We start from the raw sequence: 14,972 nt of genomic DNA on the forward strand, positions 1-14,972 counted from the left end.
GAGTTCTGCGTTAGCTATAAAAACCATTTCTGAAAGCTTCCCAAGAAAACTGCGGGGTCTTGTCCAGGCAGATGCCAGTCCACACTGACTCAAAGGCACCAAAAGAAAATAAAATCTGTTTTAGTGTTTAGAAACTATTTTTGGTGTGCATCCTACCTTGTTATGGTAGGAGAACATGCCAGACCCAATTATGTGGGTCTGATGGATGAGGCCCTTTTAGAAGGACTGTAGCAAAAATGTCGTTTCCATCCAGGAAAGATGAGGAAAGAGGTTTTAATGGTCCTCAAATCAGAACATCTTCGATAAACGATGTTAGCACTTACCGCTTGTAGCATGAACGTTTTTAATTACAGTACTTTTTAAATTAGTTTTTTGAAAGTGGCTCTCAAAAATGAAAAAAAAAAAAGGATACTGGCTTCTTATGTTGGCCATTTGAATTCTTTTCTGTTACTTGAAATCCATTTCAGGTTTAGAATATTGCTAAATAAGTGCCCAAGAACAAGCGCAACATGTTAGTGAGATCACCTATCAGAGCGGTAAATTGAGCTCCTTCCCCCACTCCAGTAACTACCTCAGTTTGAAGATAATTCTGATGTAGCAAATCTGCCTTTTAAAACCAATTTTGGTGCAGTTTAACCACTTCACCAAACTGGCTCTCTGAAAAATATTATTTTGCTGTTCCAAAATACTTGAAAGCAAATCCCATCTAAAATGCTGCCTGTTTATGAAAATTCCTAATAGTCCAGAAATAAGGTAGGATGAGATCTAAAAGGAAACCTTCTGGTGCCAATGAAGCCAAAGTAAATGATTGAAGCCAAAGGTCCAGAATTGCTGTCTTCTCCAATCTGGCACTTGGCAGATGTATGAAAAACTACATGCCCCATAATTCCTAGCTACATTGCTCTAAAGCAGAGGGTACCAAAATTGTGGTCCACTATCACTCCTTTTGTGGCCTCCTGAAATGCCTAAGTGGGCATGGCCTAATTATTTTTGCTTTTCCTTTGAAGGAAGGATTTAGAACGACAAAAAGTAGGCCTTAAACTTAAGAGGAGAAAGGCATTCATTTCAGCTCTTAAAAGCCCCATGTCTCTCCCCAAATTAGGACTTCGTATGCCAGCCTTTGCTCAACTTGGGGATATGACCCTAAGTATGCTTGCAAAGTCAGTGCAGCCTTGCAGTTAATAGATGGTGAACACCCTCTTCCAAACTCAAAATATGCTTGTCGTAGAAAAAGCTGGCCCATATAAGTGTGATTAAGCTAATTTGCCTCCATTTCTACAAAAGGAAGGTGGAATACTGATTGAAATTTGAAGGGATTTTGTAATTGGTATGTAATTGTTCTCATAATTTTAGCAGCTGGTGGCCATAATCATCAAGCCTAGAAAAATAGAACACTTGATACAAATCTACTAAAATCTACAGAAAGAAAGGACTGTGGAAAGCACTAAATGAAAAAATGCTACGTAATTGATGATGCAATTTTTCTTGTATTTCAGGTCAGAAAATGTAAACTGTTTGGGGACAGAACCTTATTTTATTCATAAAACGTACGCATAAAGCTCACAGTCCACATTCTTCATATATATTCAATGTAATCTGAATAAGCCACATGCCCAACCTCTCTTCACCCTCAAACGTGTCAGGTTTTTCTTTGGATGCGTTTTCCTTCAAACTCAAAAGACTTTTCTACACACTCAGATCCCAAGTCCTCCTGCAATGAAATCAACCCTTATCTTAACCACTCCTGAAGATGATTTCAATGGAGCCCCTTGAGGATTTCCCTCTAATGCAACGTTTTCTCTTCAACAATTGCTGAATCAAATCTCCAAAAATGAGTGGTTCTGATTGGCTGATTTGATTTCGTTTTAAAAGCTTTACAGCAACCCTACAAAATAAGCCACTTCCCAGGAATACAAACTTCTTCTTTTTTGGGGGTGGGTGGGTGGGTGGGTGGGGGAGATGATGATGTGCCAAATGGGACGGTTGACAGGTGGCATCTGATTCCCTCAGTTGGGTTCAGCTTGTTGAGCCAATGTCTTTCGCGCCATTTCCAGTGCACCTTCCTTAGTCCTGTTTCCTCCAATGAAGCCACTGGAATGTACAAAGATACAGTCTGGGATCCCGCTGACCTGGGAGAGATCTTCATCACGTAAACCCCTCCATTCCTCCAGCAATGGCAATCTATTTGGGGGGGGGGGGGGAAGAGAAGCAAAATCAGGTGAGCAAGGAGATACAACCTTGCTGTGGAATTCATGTATAACTCTTGAGAAAAGAGGAGAGGAGAAGAGAGGCTGCCTAGAAAACCATCAGACATAAGAGGCCTAGAGCCCACAATTGTTTAGCAGTCAAAGGAAGTTACTTAGGAAGGACCTGGCGAGTGGAAAATTAGCACTTTCAGACCTGCAAGATTCTGTTAATGTAGCCCAGGGGTCAGCAACCTGTGGCTCTGGAGCCGCATGTGGCTCTTTCACTTCTCTGCTGCGGTTCTGTTACTCAAAATATGTGTCACAACAGCCAATGTGTGACACCTGCCGGCACACAATTTATTGAGCTTTTCAACACCCGGTAGGCCAACCATGGATAAATCCAAGAAAAGAAAAGTTTCAGAAGAAAACAGAATGTTTAATTCAACTACATATGCTAGCTTTGTGACCACTCAAGAAATAGTCAGGCACGAGAAGGGTTTTGTGGCTCCCAGTGTTTTCTTTTCTGTGGGAAACGGCTCCAAATGGCTCTTTGCGTGTTTAAGGTTGCAGACCCCCGATGTAGCTTTTCAATAAAGCAGGTGTAGCTCATCTAGTCATGTTTCCTATCTGGTTCGCTTGGGAAGCTGAGAAACCTTGAGGGAATGGTCTACAATGGGCTCTTTCAAATTTTCTGGAGTTCACTTTCCAGAGAGCCAGCCTGCCTAACTGAAAGCAAGGGACTGCTCGGCACCTAAAGATCTTGAGGAAAAGGCTACAGAGAATATGGGACGTGGCCTCTGCTAAGATACAATGTGATGTCAAGAAACTTTATCCTGGAAACACTTAAAATATGTTTATTTTATTCAATTTCCAGAACAAGTCATTGTTATTCCTATTTTTTTTGTGTGTGTATATACCTTCAACTCGGTTTTAACAGATTGTACTCTTAATTTTGAATAACTGGATTTAATTCAGTTTAAGCAGTAACCTAAGATCTAGAGCAGTGATGGCTAACCTTTTTGCTGTCGCATGCCAAAAGAGGGGGTCGTGCAAGGTGGTGGGTGGGTCACGCGCACGTGTGCCCACCCATAATTCAATGCCCTCCCGCAGCCGCCCCACACATACAAGCGCGCATGATCCCCATCAGTGCACCCCATTCTTTTGGCACTTGATGGCACGGTGGGCCTGTTAGGCCCGTTTTTCGCCCTCCCCAGGCTCCAGAGGCTTTCCACGAGCTTGGGGAGGGCTAAAACGGCCTTCCCCACCCTCCTGGAGGCCTTCCGGAAGACGGAAAAAGCCTGTTTCCTGACTTCCGGTGGGCCCGGAAGGCCCGAAAATCAGCTGGCCAGTGCATGCATGCGTCTGGAGCTGAGCTAGGGCAACGGTGGCATGCCCACAGATATGGCTCTGCGTGCCACCGGTGGTACACATGCCATAGGTTTGCCATCACGGATCTAGAGCTTCCCAAGAGTGTGGAATTACAATGTTTTCTACTTACCGCTACTGTACTATATATCTCTCTAAAAGGAAGGTGCTGAACCTAAGATGATACCCATGGTTTGTTCATGGGAAGAACAGACAAAAAATTGATCCGTACCATTTGTTGTGTACTCAATGAATCTGAGGCAACTTTTCCACGGTATTGGGAAAAAATATTAATCTTTCTTTCAGGGTGAGTCAAAAGGTGTTGAGGAGCTACACTCACCGGTTCTGAAAGGTTCGCAGCCCTACAGGAACACATTGTACCCGCCACTGGCCACTCAGATCTGTGTATAAGACGAATTTCAGTGGCTTCTTTACATCCATGGTTTGTTCCAGCTGCAAAAGATGCTCTTTCCATGGACAGCCTCCTTGTGCCAGGACCAGAATTTCACCACTAGGGTCCACCTGCCATAGAAAGAGAGGCACACCATTCAGAAGTACTGGTTTTACCAGCCCAATGGCTGAAGTGTACAAAGCGCTATTAAAACACTAGAGGCATTTATTGCTATATTAACGTTAAGTCATAAGGTGCCTTACTGTAGATTCTAGTCCAAAAGTGAATTTAGCATCGTCAGACTGACAGAAGTTTCAGTTCATTTCCCCTAAGATTCTAATCCTCATACATACAGGGAATCATGGAGAAGCATACTGAGTGTCAGGTTCCAACTAATGTACCCTTCACAAACCGAACTCTGAGGCATTCTGTTTCCTCAAAGAACAAATTTATTTAGATACATCATCTTGGCACAAACTGGTGGAAAGCCAGTACTAAAGGTTCCCATGCTTTCCACCCCTCTTAAAGGTTTCTCATTTTTCCAAAACAATATGTCACACTCTCCAATCGGGATAAGGGCTGGTTGCTTGGCGACTTCTCTCCTCCTCCTCTGGCCAGCCGGCCGTTGGAATGTATCTGACTCATTGGCTAACTGTATTGCTTTGGCTGAAGACTCCATCCACCTCTGCTCTCCCCCTTCAGCTCCAAACTGTGACAACCTGAATTCATGTGAGAATAACCCATGATAGAAACAAATCCCCCACCAGAAAGGAACCGGCCATCGCCTGGTCAGATTCAGGCTTGACACTGAGTTCAATGGTTCTAGAACTGGAATGGAAAGAAGCAGCAAGTGGCTGTCATGCAACTCTGAATGTATCACCTTTATCCTCCCAACTGTGAGGATACAGCAACCCTGGTGCATCACCAGAAAGCTCCTTTATCACCTTTGGAAAAATGAATGCTTAACCAAAAAAAAAAAAAAGGTTATCTGACAGGTATGTTTGTAAAGTTGTCTCCCTCTTAGGAACTTGTGAACACAATGGGTACCTCAAAGCGCTGTTGGATGGCATCCTCCACAAGGCTGCGTGCAGGGTGCCAACTGTGGTGATAGTAGTCAAGCCGGTCTAAGAATTCGTGGCCCACCAGCATCATGGCCTTCTGGAACCCAGCCTGGAAAAGAAGCATGGATTTGGCAATTACACTCTCAATCCAAGGGCGTTTTTAATTTGGAGCCATGCAATCTGTGCTATGTGATTATAGGAGAGGACACTGCTAGCCACTCTCTCTCTGCATTCCTCAGACAAACCATCATCTGGCTGCCTCTTTCCTCTTAGCAGCGGAGACATCTGTGAGCTGCTTACACAAAGAGGTACCAAGTCAGAATTTCCCAAATACAGGTAGTCCTCGACGTACGACCACAATCGACCCCAAAATTTCTGTTGCTAAGTGAGTCATTTATTGTTGTCCCACTTTATACAACGTTTCTTGCCACAGCTGTTAAGTGAATCCCTGCAGTTGTCAAGTTAGTAACGTGGCTGTTAAGTGAATCTAGCTTCCCTATTGAAGGTTGCAGAAGGGGATCACATGACCCCAGGACACTGCAACTGTCATAAATATGAACCAGTTGCTAAGCATTTGAATTTTGATCACGTGACCATGGGGATGCTGTGATGGTCATTAAGTGTGAAAAATGGTCACAAGTCACTTTTTTCACTGCTGTTGTAACTTTGAACGGTCACTAAACGAACTGCTGTAAATCGAGGAATACCTGTAGCTGGGCTCTCATTGCCCTGAGTTGATTATGGGTCGGCAAAAACAGCCATGCAACCCCCAGCTCTGGAAGTTCTAGAACTGTGATGGTGAACTATGGCACGCGTGCCACAGGTGGCACGTGGAGCTATATCTGAGGGCACGTGAGCGTTGCCCTAGCTCAGCTCCAGCGTGCGTGCGCGTGCCAGCCAGCTGATTTTTGGGCCTTCCAGGCCCACCGGAAGTCAAGAAACGGGCTATTTCCAGCCTCCAGGGGTGGGTGGGTGAGGCCATTTTCGCCCTCCCCACGCTCCAAGAAAGCTTCTGGCAACCTTTATGCTGTCACGGGGGGCATTGAATAATGGGTGTGGGCACGCACATGTGCAACCCCCCCCCTCTGCTTTTGCCATGCAACGGCAAAAAGGTTAGCCACCACTGCTCTAGAAGAGCTGGCACAAGGGTCGTCTTCACTGTGAACCTCCATGGGTAGGCCATTGCCCCACAAATAGATGAAAAAAAGATGAAGGCTGCTTTGGGGGGGTGTATGTGTCAAAAGACAGCAATATTCATTTTCATTTCATTTTCATTTTATTAAATTTGTATACCGCCCTACTCCCGAAGGACTCAGGGCGGTGAACAGCCATAAAATAAAACATATAGATACAAAATTTAAAATAGAGATAAAACTAATTAAATAAATTTGGCTGAACCATTTTAAAACCCCAATAAATTAAAACCAAATTTAAAATTCCATTTAAAAAGAGGAAAAATATAAGCAGCAGGCTCCATCTTCTTTATTTACATGCTTTCATCGCAGGAGAGCTGGGTTAGTCTACATTAGCCAAAGACCAGGAGGAGCCTGGTAGCACTTTTTTCAGGCTAACAAATTTTATGAAAAGGCATATGTTTGACGAAATCAGCCATCGTTCATAGAATAGAATAGAATAACAGAGTTGGAAGGGACCTTGGAGGTCTTCTAGTCCAACCCCCTGCTTAGGCAGGAAACCCTACACCACTTCAGACAAATGGTTATCCAAACTCTTCTTAAAAACTTCCAGTGTTGGAGCATTCACAACTTCTGGAGGCAAGTTGTTCCACTGATTAATGGTTCTAACTGTCAGGAAACTTCTCCTTAGTTCTAGGTTGCTTTTCTCCTTGATTAGTTTCCATCCATTGCTTCTTATCCTGCTCTCAGGTGCTTTAGAGAACAGGTGCTTGACTCCCTCTTCTTTGTGGCAGCCCCTGAGATATTAGAACACTGCTATCATGTCTCCAATATTGGAACACTGCTATCATGTTATCCAAGCTGGCTCAAGGTTTGCCAAGCAAATCTCTGTCTTCTGAATCCTACCTCAGTGTCTTGGTCCTTGTCATTCCAACGAGGATTCAGGTAGCCCACCCTGGAGCTCACGTTGGTGGTCATGGCGTAGCGAGGCTCTTCATCCCACTGGGAGATTCCATTGTCGATTGCATCTATCTCTTCTATGAAGTTCTCATACAACTAAAAAGGGAGGAGGATGGGAATGAGAATAGGGTCAGTTCAGCGAGGAATAATTTTTGGAGTGTGCAGGTAAAAGAGGCCATCAACAGCACTCTTTACATTCTTCCTGTGAATTATGCATATTGAATCCACTAACAAAAGATGTTTTAAGTAAGTAAAACTTGATGGCTTTACAGGGCCTTCAGTTACTGCTGAACTACAATTCCACAATACTCCTCCACTGGACATGCTGCCTTGGGCATTACAGGAACTATAGTCTGACACAGATGTTACTAAGTTGGAGAAAGCTGCTTCGGCTGCTGAAAAGGACTCTGTTATTTCTCTTACTCATGCCAGGCATTTTCTTTCACATATCCCCATCCCAAATATGGATCTAGATACCTTGTCATAAAGCAGACACACAATAGGATCTTCCTCCTTTAGGCTCAACTTGTTGGCTAAAATCTGGGAGCCAAAGTGCACATATACCAGCCCTGCACTGCTCAGCTTGGTCTGCCATGGTTTCTCAGGTTTTAGGCTGTGCATTGACTCATTAAATGACCTGTGAAAACAAGGCAGAGGGTCAGAAGAGACTGGGAAGGCAGCAAGAGAGACAAAATCACACCACTTTGAGAAAGAGCTCAGCTTTCCAAATTTCTCTTCTTCATAGACTGGTAGAACTGACTTTTAAAAATATATTTCAAAGCTCTGCCTACAACAAGGAAACCTTGCCCAAAATGTGCTTTCCTCTTTCTTAGTGCTTTTCCTCCTTTCTTTTCTCTGTCATTTTTAGATTGTAAGGCCAAAAGCAAAGACTATATTAACAGCATTATAGCTGAGTCGAAAGATGCTTTGAAAAGCACTTTAAATTGTTGTTTAAAATACTAAAAATAAAGATGAATAATGGAAGTGCATTTGGAAGAAGTTCTTTACCTCAGTAAGAAGCAGGGCAAGGAATGAAGGAAAAAAAAAGAGATTGCACATAGTTTCTCACTTTAAAAAAAGTTCTCCTACGGAGACTCCTTAATGGACACAGCTGGCTAGCAATGATGGAATCTAATCCGAGATATCTGGAAACCATTAAATCTGGGGTGATTATCTTTCAAACTCCTCTTGACTTCCTCACCTGCTGGATGGTGAGACTTAATGACCAGGTTAAGATGGCAGCATAGAGAGGAAAAGTTTAAGGAATTCCTTGGTACCTCTGGTGATGGTCGTAGCGGTGCTTCTGAGGATCATATTCACCCCCAACGTCCACCACAACATCACATGAGGACAGCAGCTGGGGATCCCGAGTCCGGATAATCTCTGCATCCTAAAGCCACAGTGAGCAGTGTGACAACAACACAAGCAGTGAAACAAATGCATGACTACCAATCTTGTAGCTTCTGACCCTAGTCCGTTCTAGGTTCTGCAACAATTGAGAGGACAATTTTTTATTTAACTTCAGATTCCTTTTAGTTAGACAGTGTGCCTACAGGATGAAGAATGCTCCACAATCCTGAGAGGTTGCAGATGCAAGTGCTGACAAAAAAAATTATTATAAATTAAGATATATTTTCCCGTTTCATGCTTCAAAAATTCCAGAAGGAGCAAGCTGGGATTAAAGTGTTTTGTTAAAAAAGAAATTTGGGTTATGATCCTTGTTAAACTGAGGAGACATAAGTTTCCTGAATATGCAGAACCCATTATTAGATGAGATTGCCCAAAAGAAAAAACCCAGTAACACTTCCCCCTGATTATCTTTTATTGTGGGTGTGAAAGATACTGAAATATAACGTAGATGTTGGGGCACGTATTACACTCACTCAGATTCTAGCATAAAAATCAATATGAAAGAAAGCAGCAGTAAAAATTTGCCTTTTTAAAAATCATACCAGCTTCTATTTCTTACAATTATAAAAGCAGCTTTGGAAACATGTAGATGTTTAATGAAATCTCAGAAATCTGGGACAATTGGGTCATAGTTGTAACTACAGATGCAGGATTAAGAGTAGAGTAAGAATGCCGATGATTTATAATGTGGCAAGAGTGCAAACATTTACAGCTTCTTGAAAGTAATTGTTTTCTGTTTGTTAATCTCAAGATGCAGGGACTCCATTCATACCACCGGGTGGAGGAGGGAGAGTAACTTTAACCCAATTTTGGCAACTTGTGGACTTTTTAACTCCCAGAATTCCCCATCCAGCCATGCTGAAGTTGAAGTCCACAAGACCTGACTACTTTTACACCCACAGCCACGCAATGACTGAAAATAACCGGAAAGATGCTTTGTGTGTATGTGATGCCTCTCCAAAAGACAGGAAAGCCAGCAAGTTGTGCTTGCCTTGATGGGATCGGAAAAAGCACAATCTCTGCACACCCCAAAGGGGAAAAAAAACTTAATTTAATCATGTCAGAAGAAGACAGCACAATGCCCCCCGTATGTTTGGGCTGCAATTCCCACAATGCCGGCTGATTACAGATTGGAGTCTCAAAATATATGCAAAGTATCGGCTCTCCTCAAGCTCTAAAATGCCGACTGGGCACCATAGGAACTGTAGTCCAACACACGTGGGGGGGACGGGACGCAGAAAATAAAGGCTGTTCTGGAGAGATTGCACTGGCTTGCTTTGTAGTGCCTCTGCAGCGGGACTGCCTACCTGGTAAGGGGGAAGCAGCTTCAAGAGGAAGCACGCGAGCGCCTCGTCGCAGTGAAAGGTGCCCCCGTGGGTGCCGATGCGGGGGTGGCGCGCGCGCTTGGGGCCCGGCATGAAGCTCCGAGTCACACGAGGAGCCCAAGAGAAGAGACGGAGCATGCGCATAGCGGCGGTTGTCCTGCACTTGCCGCCGCCCCCCACCCCGAGCCTGATTTCCGCCGTGTGACGGCGGCGCTTCTACCGTATTCCTGCGAGTTGGGGCGCGTGGATTTCTTCTCCCCAAACACTTTCCTCGCGAGACAATTATTCATTCCTTTCACGGGGAAAGAACAAGCAGTAGTAATCCTGCAGACGTTCCGTATCAAAAGTTGTGCAAACCTTACACGCATCCGAAAATCCCTTTCAATTTCTTGTAAAGGAAAAACGAGACTATTTAGGATCCAGTTTTGAGATTGATTGCGCGAGTAAGCCGGACCGGGGACGCACTTGCGAGGGAGCAGCAGGGCGGCAAAATTTCCTTCCTTGGGTGAAAAAACTGCGGAATAAAAGTACAGTAAGTTGTTCCTAAAAAAAACCAAAACACCTAGTCTGTATATTACTGGAGATAGACTTCCACACGGCCTGATTTATTTCACAGGGATGTTTTTAGGGAATACTCCCCTGGTTGAGCAACTGAATAAAAAATAAAAATAAAAACCAACGTTTTTAAAAAGGCATCGAAGCCTGTGCAAATATTTAAAAAGTATTTTTAAATATTTAAAATTTAAATTTTAAATATTAAAATTTAATATTGCTCCTGCAATATTTGATCCTGCACCTCATTTGATGCCCGTGTGGGGAGGGCCCTTTCTTCACACCCCAAACCATTTGCTTTCAAGGAACAGAATGCAATTAACCATAACAGTCAAGGTTAACCTTATTGATAGGGTTAACAATGCATATGAATATATTTAATAAAGGTGGGGTATAAATCAGATCATACTTCCTCTGCATATTTCCCTATGCGTGATGTTCCCCAACAGCGAACCTAAACAAACGGGAGCTGTGGTGAACTGGCTAGCTGGTATTTCTGTGCTAAATGCTTTCACTTTTTACCACTTTTAGCCAGGGTTATGAATGGGGAATGGGGATTTTGCAGTATCCTACCCCTGAAGTGGGGTGGGAATGGAGATTTTGCAGGATCCTTCCCCTGCCACACCCGCCACACCACGCCCACCAAGCCACACCCACAGAACCGGTAGTAAAAAAATTGTATTTCACCACTGGGATAAAGCCATTGATGCTTCACACAGATCTTCAAATTATTTCCTCTAGTGGTTTCATGAAGGGAGTGAAGTGGCAGTGAGAGGCATGCAGTCTCGACATCTAGTTCTGGAGAGCTTGACCCATTAACTTCAAAGTCCCATCTTATTCCTCATGCTAGTTAACATTTAGAAACAGTTTATGCTGCACCATTAAACCTTTATCCCAAGTGATATAATTTTCAATCCTCTAATCATTAGATTTTCCTCCTTGAGAGAAAGACTGATATCAGTGTTAAATGGAAATAAATCCCAGGGCATTTAAATGATTCATTTCTGAGGAAACATATCAAATTAATCACTCAAAAGGTTTTCTCCATTTTTTTATTAATAAGATAACCAATCATCACATTTAAAACTGCAAAACAGTATTCAATCATTCTTTCTTATTAAAGCTCTGGAATATTATATTTAAATATTAGATCTTTATTTGTTAGAAAAAAAGCCAAAAGATGTACATAGGAATAAAAAGATAGCATTCATCTCTTAAATTTCCATCATTCATCATCATCATCACCACCACCACCACCATCATCACTACAATTAAAATATATATCTCTTGAAATCATTATATTGATTTTTATAAAGTGCATGACGATTTACTACATAAGGCAACAAAATGAAGATGATTTGTGTTTCTCATCTAGTAAGCTACCTTTCCTCTAACTGTACAGGTTTGGCTTTTACATGCAGAGGTTGAAAAAGAGCCCTAACATCTTTCAGAACAGAGCAGCTTTGATTCAAATGTTATTGTTATTAAAGCCTCTAAAACAAATTCACATGAAATATTTTCAGCCTATACTAAATAGACTGGTTCATCATAGTAACCTGACTGGCTTGTAACGAGCATGATGTTCAAACATTGCTGTATTCAGTTGAGGGCACAGAATTTGAGAGGATGATTAGTTCTACTCCTCTCCTAGGCAGGAAAGCTTTAAATATTCTCCTCCTCCTCTTCCTCGGCATGGACATTGTTTCCTGATATGGGATGGATTCCAAATCTTACATTCATGACTGCAACACCTATAAGAGCTTGTTATTGTTCTAACCATGAAAAAAAATGACAAAAATGTCTATAAGGTACAGAAACAAATACCCCCTATAGCATGCTTATGTTCTAGCAGCATTTTAAATAGCGGACAAATTAGCAATGTGTATATTGTACATTCCATATTCAGTACCTGAATTTTCTTCTAATCGTCTTTCAGTACTTGCTACCACCTATGAGCTCAAATTTGCCCTAACTCCCTACTGTGACTCTAACCATGTATTTGCTGGGGTCATTTTCACTTTTAAAAGTGTTCTTGACTCAAGCATATGGTGGAAATATAAACTCATCCTATCTTTAAAATTATTTATCAGCTTAGATGCTGAGATGGAGTACAAATATTGATTAAAAAGCCCATTCAAGTGACCAAAGCTAAGGAGGGTTCATTGGAGCGATGATGCATTTCTGCAGTTGAAGGAGCAAGGTTTAAAAATGGAGATACTACAGCTAAAATGGTTAGCTTGGCTAATGAAAAATCCAATGTATTTTGGGTTGCAAAGGTTCAAGCTTTAATATGCTTTCCCTGCGAAAGGAGCTAGCTGAAGGAGGGGCACCTACATATGCTCACACACATCCAACCACAGGGACTTGTTGCATGTGGGTGGGCTGCCTTTGTGCCAACTCTCAGAGAAGTACAGAAGGAAGTTAAGGCTTTGATGAAATCTTCCAATCCCAGTAATTTAGGCTAATTTCAGAGTAAAACAATCTAATCATTCTAGAAAAAGATAAATTGCTTTGCAGCAAACTCAAGGCACTTTCACAAGAATTACAGGCTAGTCTATTACCCTACTGACACCTAGTGAGCACAGGACAGATTTCAATCCAAATGGGAAATATCTATCTCTACCTTCTTATATCATCTGTAAAATCTAACTAGCACAATCTTTTTTTAAAAAAATGCTTATCTAATCTGTTCCTGTCTGTGAAGAATAATTATTTTACTTGATATATTAAAATATATAGCGATGTATAGAGTGCAAACTGCTGTTATCACCAAGAATTAAAACCAAACAGAACTACACAATGCTGAATGTTCAACATGTCTTTGAAATAAGCAATATATTCTACTACCTAAGTTTCAGCAGGAGAACATTCGTCTATAATGTTTTCTCTTTCAAACTGACAATTAACTCATCTTTTAATGGTGCAGTCTTAATAAATCTCTCACCCAAATGTTTGTAGACTCCTTCATCAAATAGAAATTGGTCCACATCTTATTTCATATTATTTGGGACCAATGCAACAAAAAGCTACCTAAACCACATATATTCTTGGTGAAGTCATTATTGATGACAAGATCTTTTCTTTGTCAACAAATGGCTCATATGTACTTAATTTTTCTAGAAATCAAGTAGCCTAGAGGTTGTCAAACTTAGAGTAAATATTTTACCAGTATCAAAAATAAATTAGTTTCAGCCTCCTGAGGATGACTTAAGAACTGACTCAAACATCATAGCCCTAAAATGGAAACAACTGAAAATTGCTTATCCTCAATCAGATAATTAAGCTGCTTTGTACATGATTTAATCTGATCATAGGAATCCTTTCTACAATCCATTAAAAATACAATTTTTCTGAACAAACCAAGCATTCTTGGATAGACTAAAAGTCAGTAATTTACTTCTGTATTATTCTTCAACTTTTAGTAACTAGTAGTGTCAGACACTGAAAGGCTGAAAGCGGCAAACATGGCCATGGTTTTAATAGTACAGAGATTCTGGCAGGAACCTGGTTTTTAAGAACGCACCCATATTCCCCACCGAGGAGTGTATGATTAAATCCAAAGTTTTCCAGTTTCTTTTATAGATTATTATGGACTAAAAAAGTGCGGACATATTTCTATGCACTTGAGAAATTGCATTTAAAAAAACCCAAAACCCAAGAAGATGGTTATTTATTCTAACAAATCTTTTTTCTATTCCTCATTTGGCTAACAAATAGAAGTTTTGCTGCTGTTGAAGCATCTTATTAATTAATTAAATTTATTTCTTAAATTTATATGCTGCCCTTTTCTCTTTTAAAGTGTCTGTTGGCAAGAAATTATATTCAATAAAAACGAGCCACTTCGATATCTCTGTGTATTGCAATTAACCAGGACTGAAAGCTTTTACTAGCCTACAGAAAGGGGACTATCCAAAATCCATTTTTCATTCCACTCATTCTCTGTGGGTGCTCTTACACAATTGTAAGGCCACATTTCAACTGCTGGCTTAAAAAGCAATATTTCCTTTCATCACTGCAAAGCAGCAACAACAGAGAAAGCCATTCAGTTTTGAAGGGCAGGTGGGGTAAGATGAATCAGGTTGCTCCTCAGAGAGACTGGAGATGTATATCAAGAATGTGGCTCTTCAGGTAGCATGGGGGGTGGGAGAAGAAATCAAAATTCTCACTGACAGAATATACACAATCTCACGTGGGGTAAAAATTTTCAGTCTGTAGCCAGTGAAAAGCTGGGCTGACACCCCCACACACTCTCTTGATTTCCATGTGCTTTTTCCTCAATGGTGGCTTCAGGAGATTTCATTGCCAAAGACTTCAAGGACCAGTGGAGTGAGCTGCGTGCTATGTTCGGGCAGGAAGGAGAGGCAGCGATATTGCTTGGAATGCTCCTCGTTCAGGCTCCTCAAGTCTGTGAGTTTTTGGATCATCTTGGGATAAAGCAAACGGTTGCCTGGAGGAGGGTGTCGGCAAAGAATATAGGTCTGCAGGATTTGCGAAAGTCGGTCTTGGATGGATTCCACCAGAGCTGTGTCCTGAACACCAGGGCGATCTAGGAAACAAAGCACACCACACATTTTTATGTGATGGAGGTA

At 41.7% G+C, this 14,972-nt stretch overlaps 2 protein-coding genes across 3 annotated transcripts in view; both read right to left on the reverse strand.

Annotated features, from left to right (window-relative positions):
- Positions 1-1,514: 1,514 nt before the first annotated feature.
- Positions 1,515-10,024, reverse strand: MYG1 (MYG1 exonuclease). The gene is made up of 7 exons (XM_034412187.2): positions 9,814-10,024; positions 8,374-8,486; positions 7,574-7,733; positions 7,043-7,192; positions 4,990-5,112; positions 3,892-4,073; positions 1,515-2,181 (listed from the first exon to the last, which is right to left on the reverse strand). The coding sequence occupies exons 1-7, from the start codon at positions 9,973-9,975 to the stop codon at positions 2,007-2,009; spliced, it is 1,065 nt and encodes a 354-aa protein (XP_034268078.2). The 5' UTR covers positions 9,976-10,024; the 3' UTR covers positions 1,515-2,006.
- Positions 10,025-11,421: 1,397 nt separating this feature from the next.
- The window catches only part of VDR (vitamin D receptor), an 86,391-nt gene continuing 82,840 nt past the window's right edge, over positions 11,422-14,972 (reverse strand). For both annotated transcript variants that reach the window (XM_034412189.3, XM_034412190.3), the window contains exon 11: positions 11,422-14,929. In XM_034412189.3, the coding sequence (XP_034268080.2) occupies positions 14,670-14,929 (260 nt within the window). In that variant the 3' untranslated portion in view covers positions 11,422-14,669. The remainder of the gene's footprint in view (positions 14,930-14,972) is intronic.

Source organism: Pantherophis guttatus, chromosome 2 (genome assembly GCF_059756535.1).
Source record: "Pantherophis guttatus breed Tessera chromosome 2, ASM5975653v1, whole genome shotgun sequence".
NCBI classification, from domain to species: domain Eukaryota; kingdom Metazoa; phylum Chordata; class Lepidosauria; order Squamata; family Colubridae; genus Pantherophis; species Pantherophis guttatus.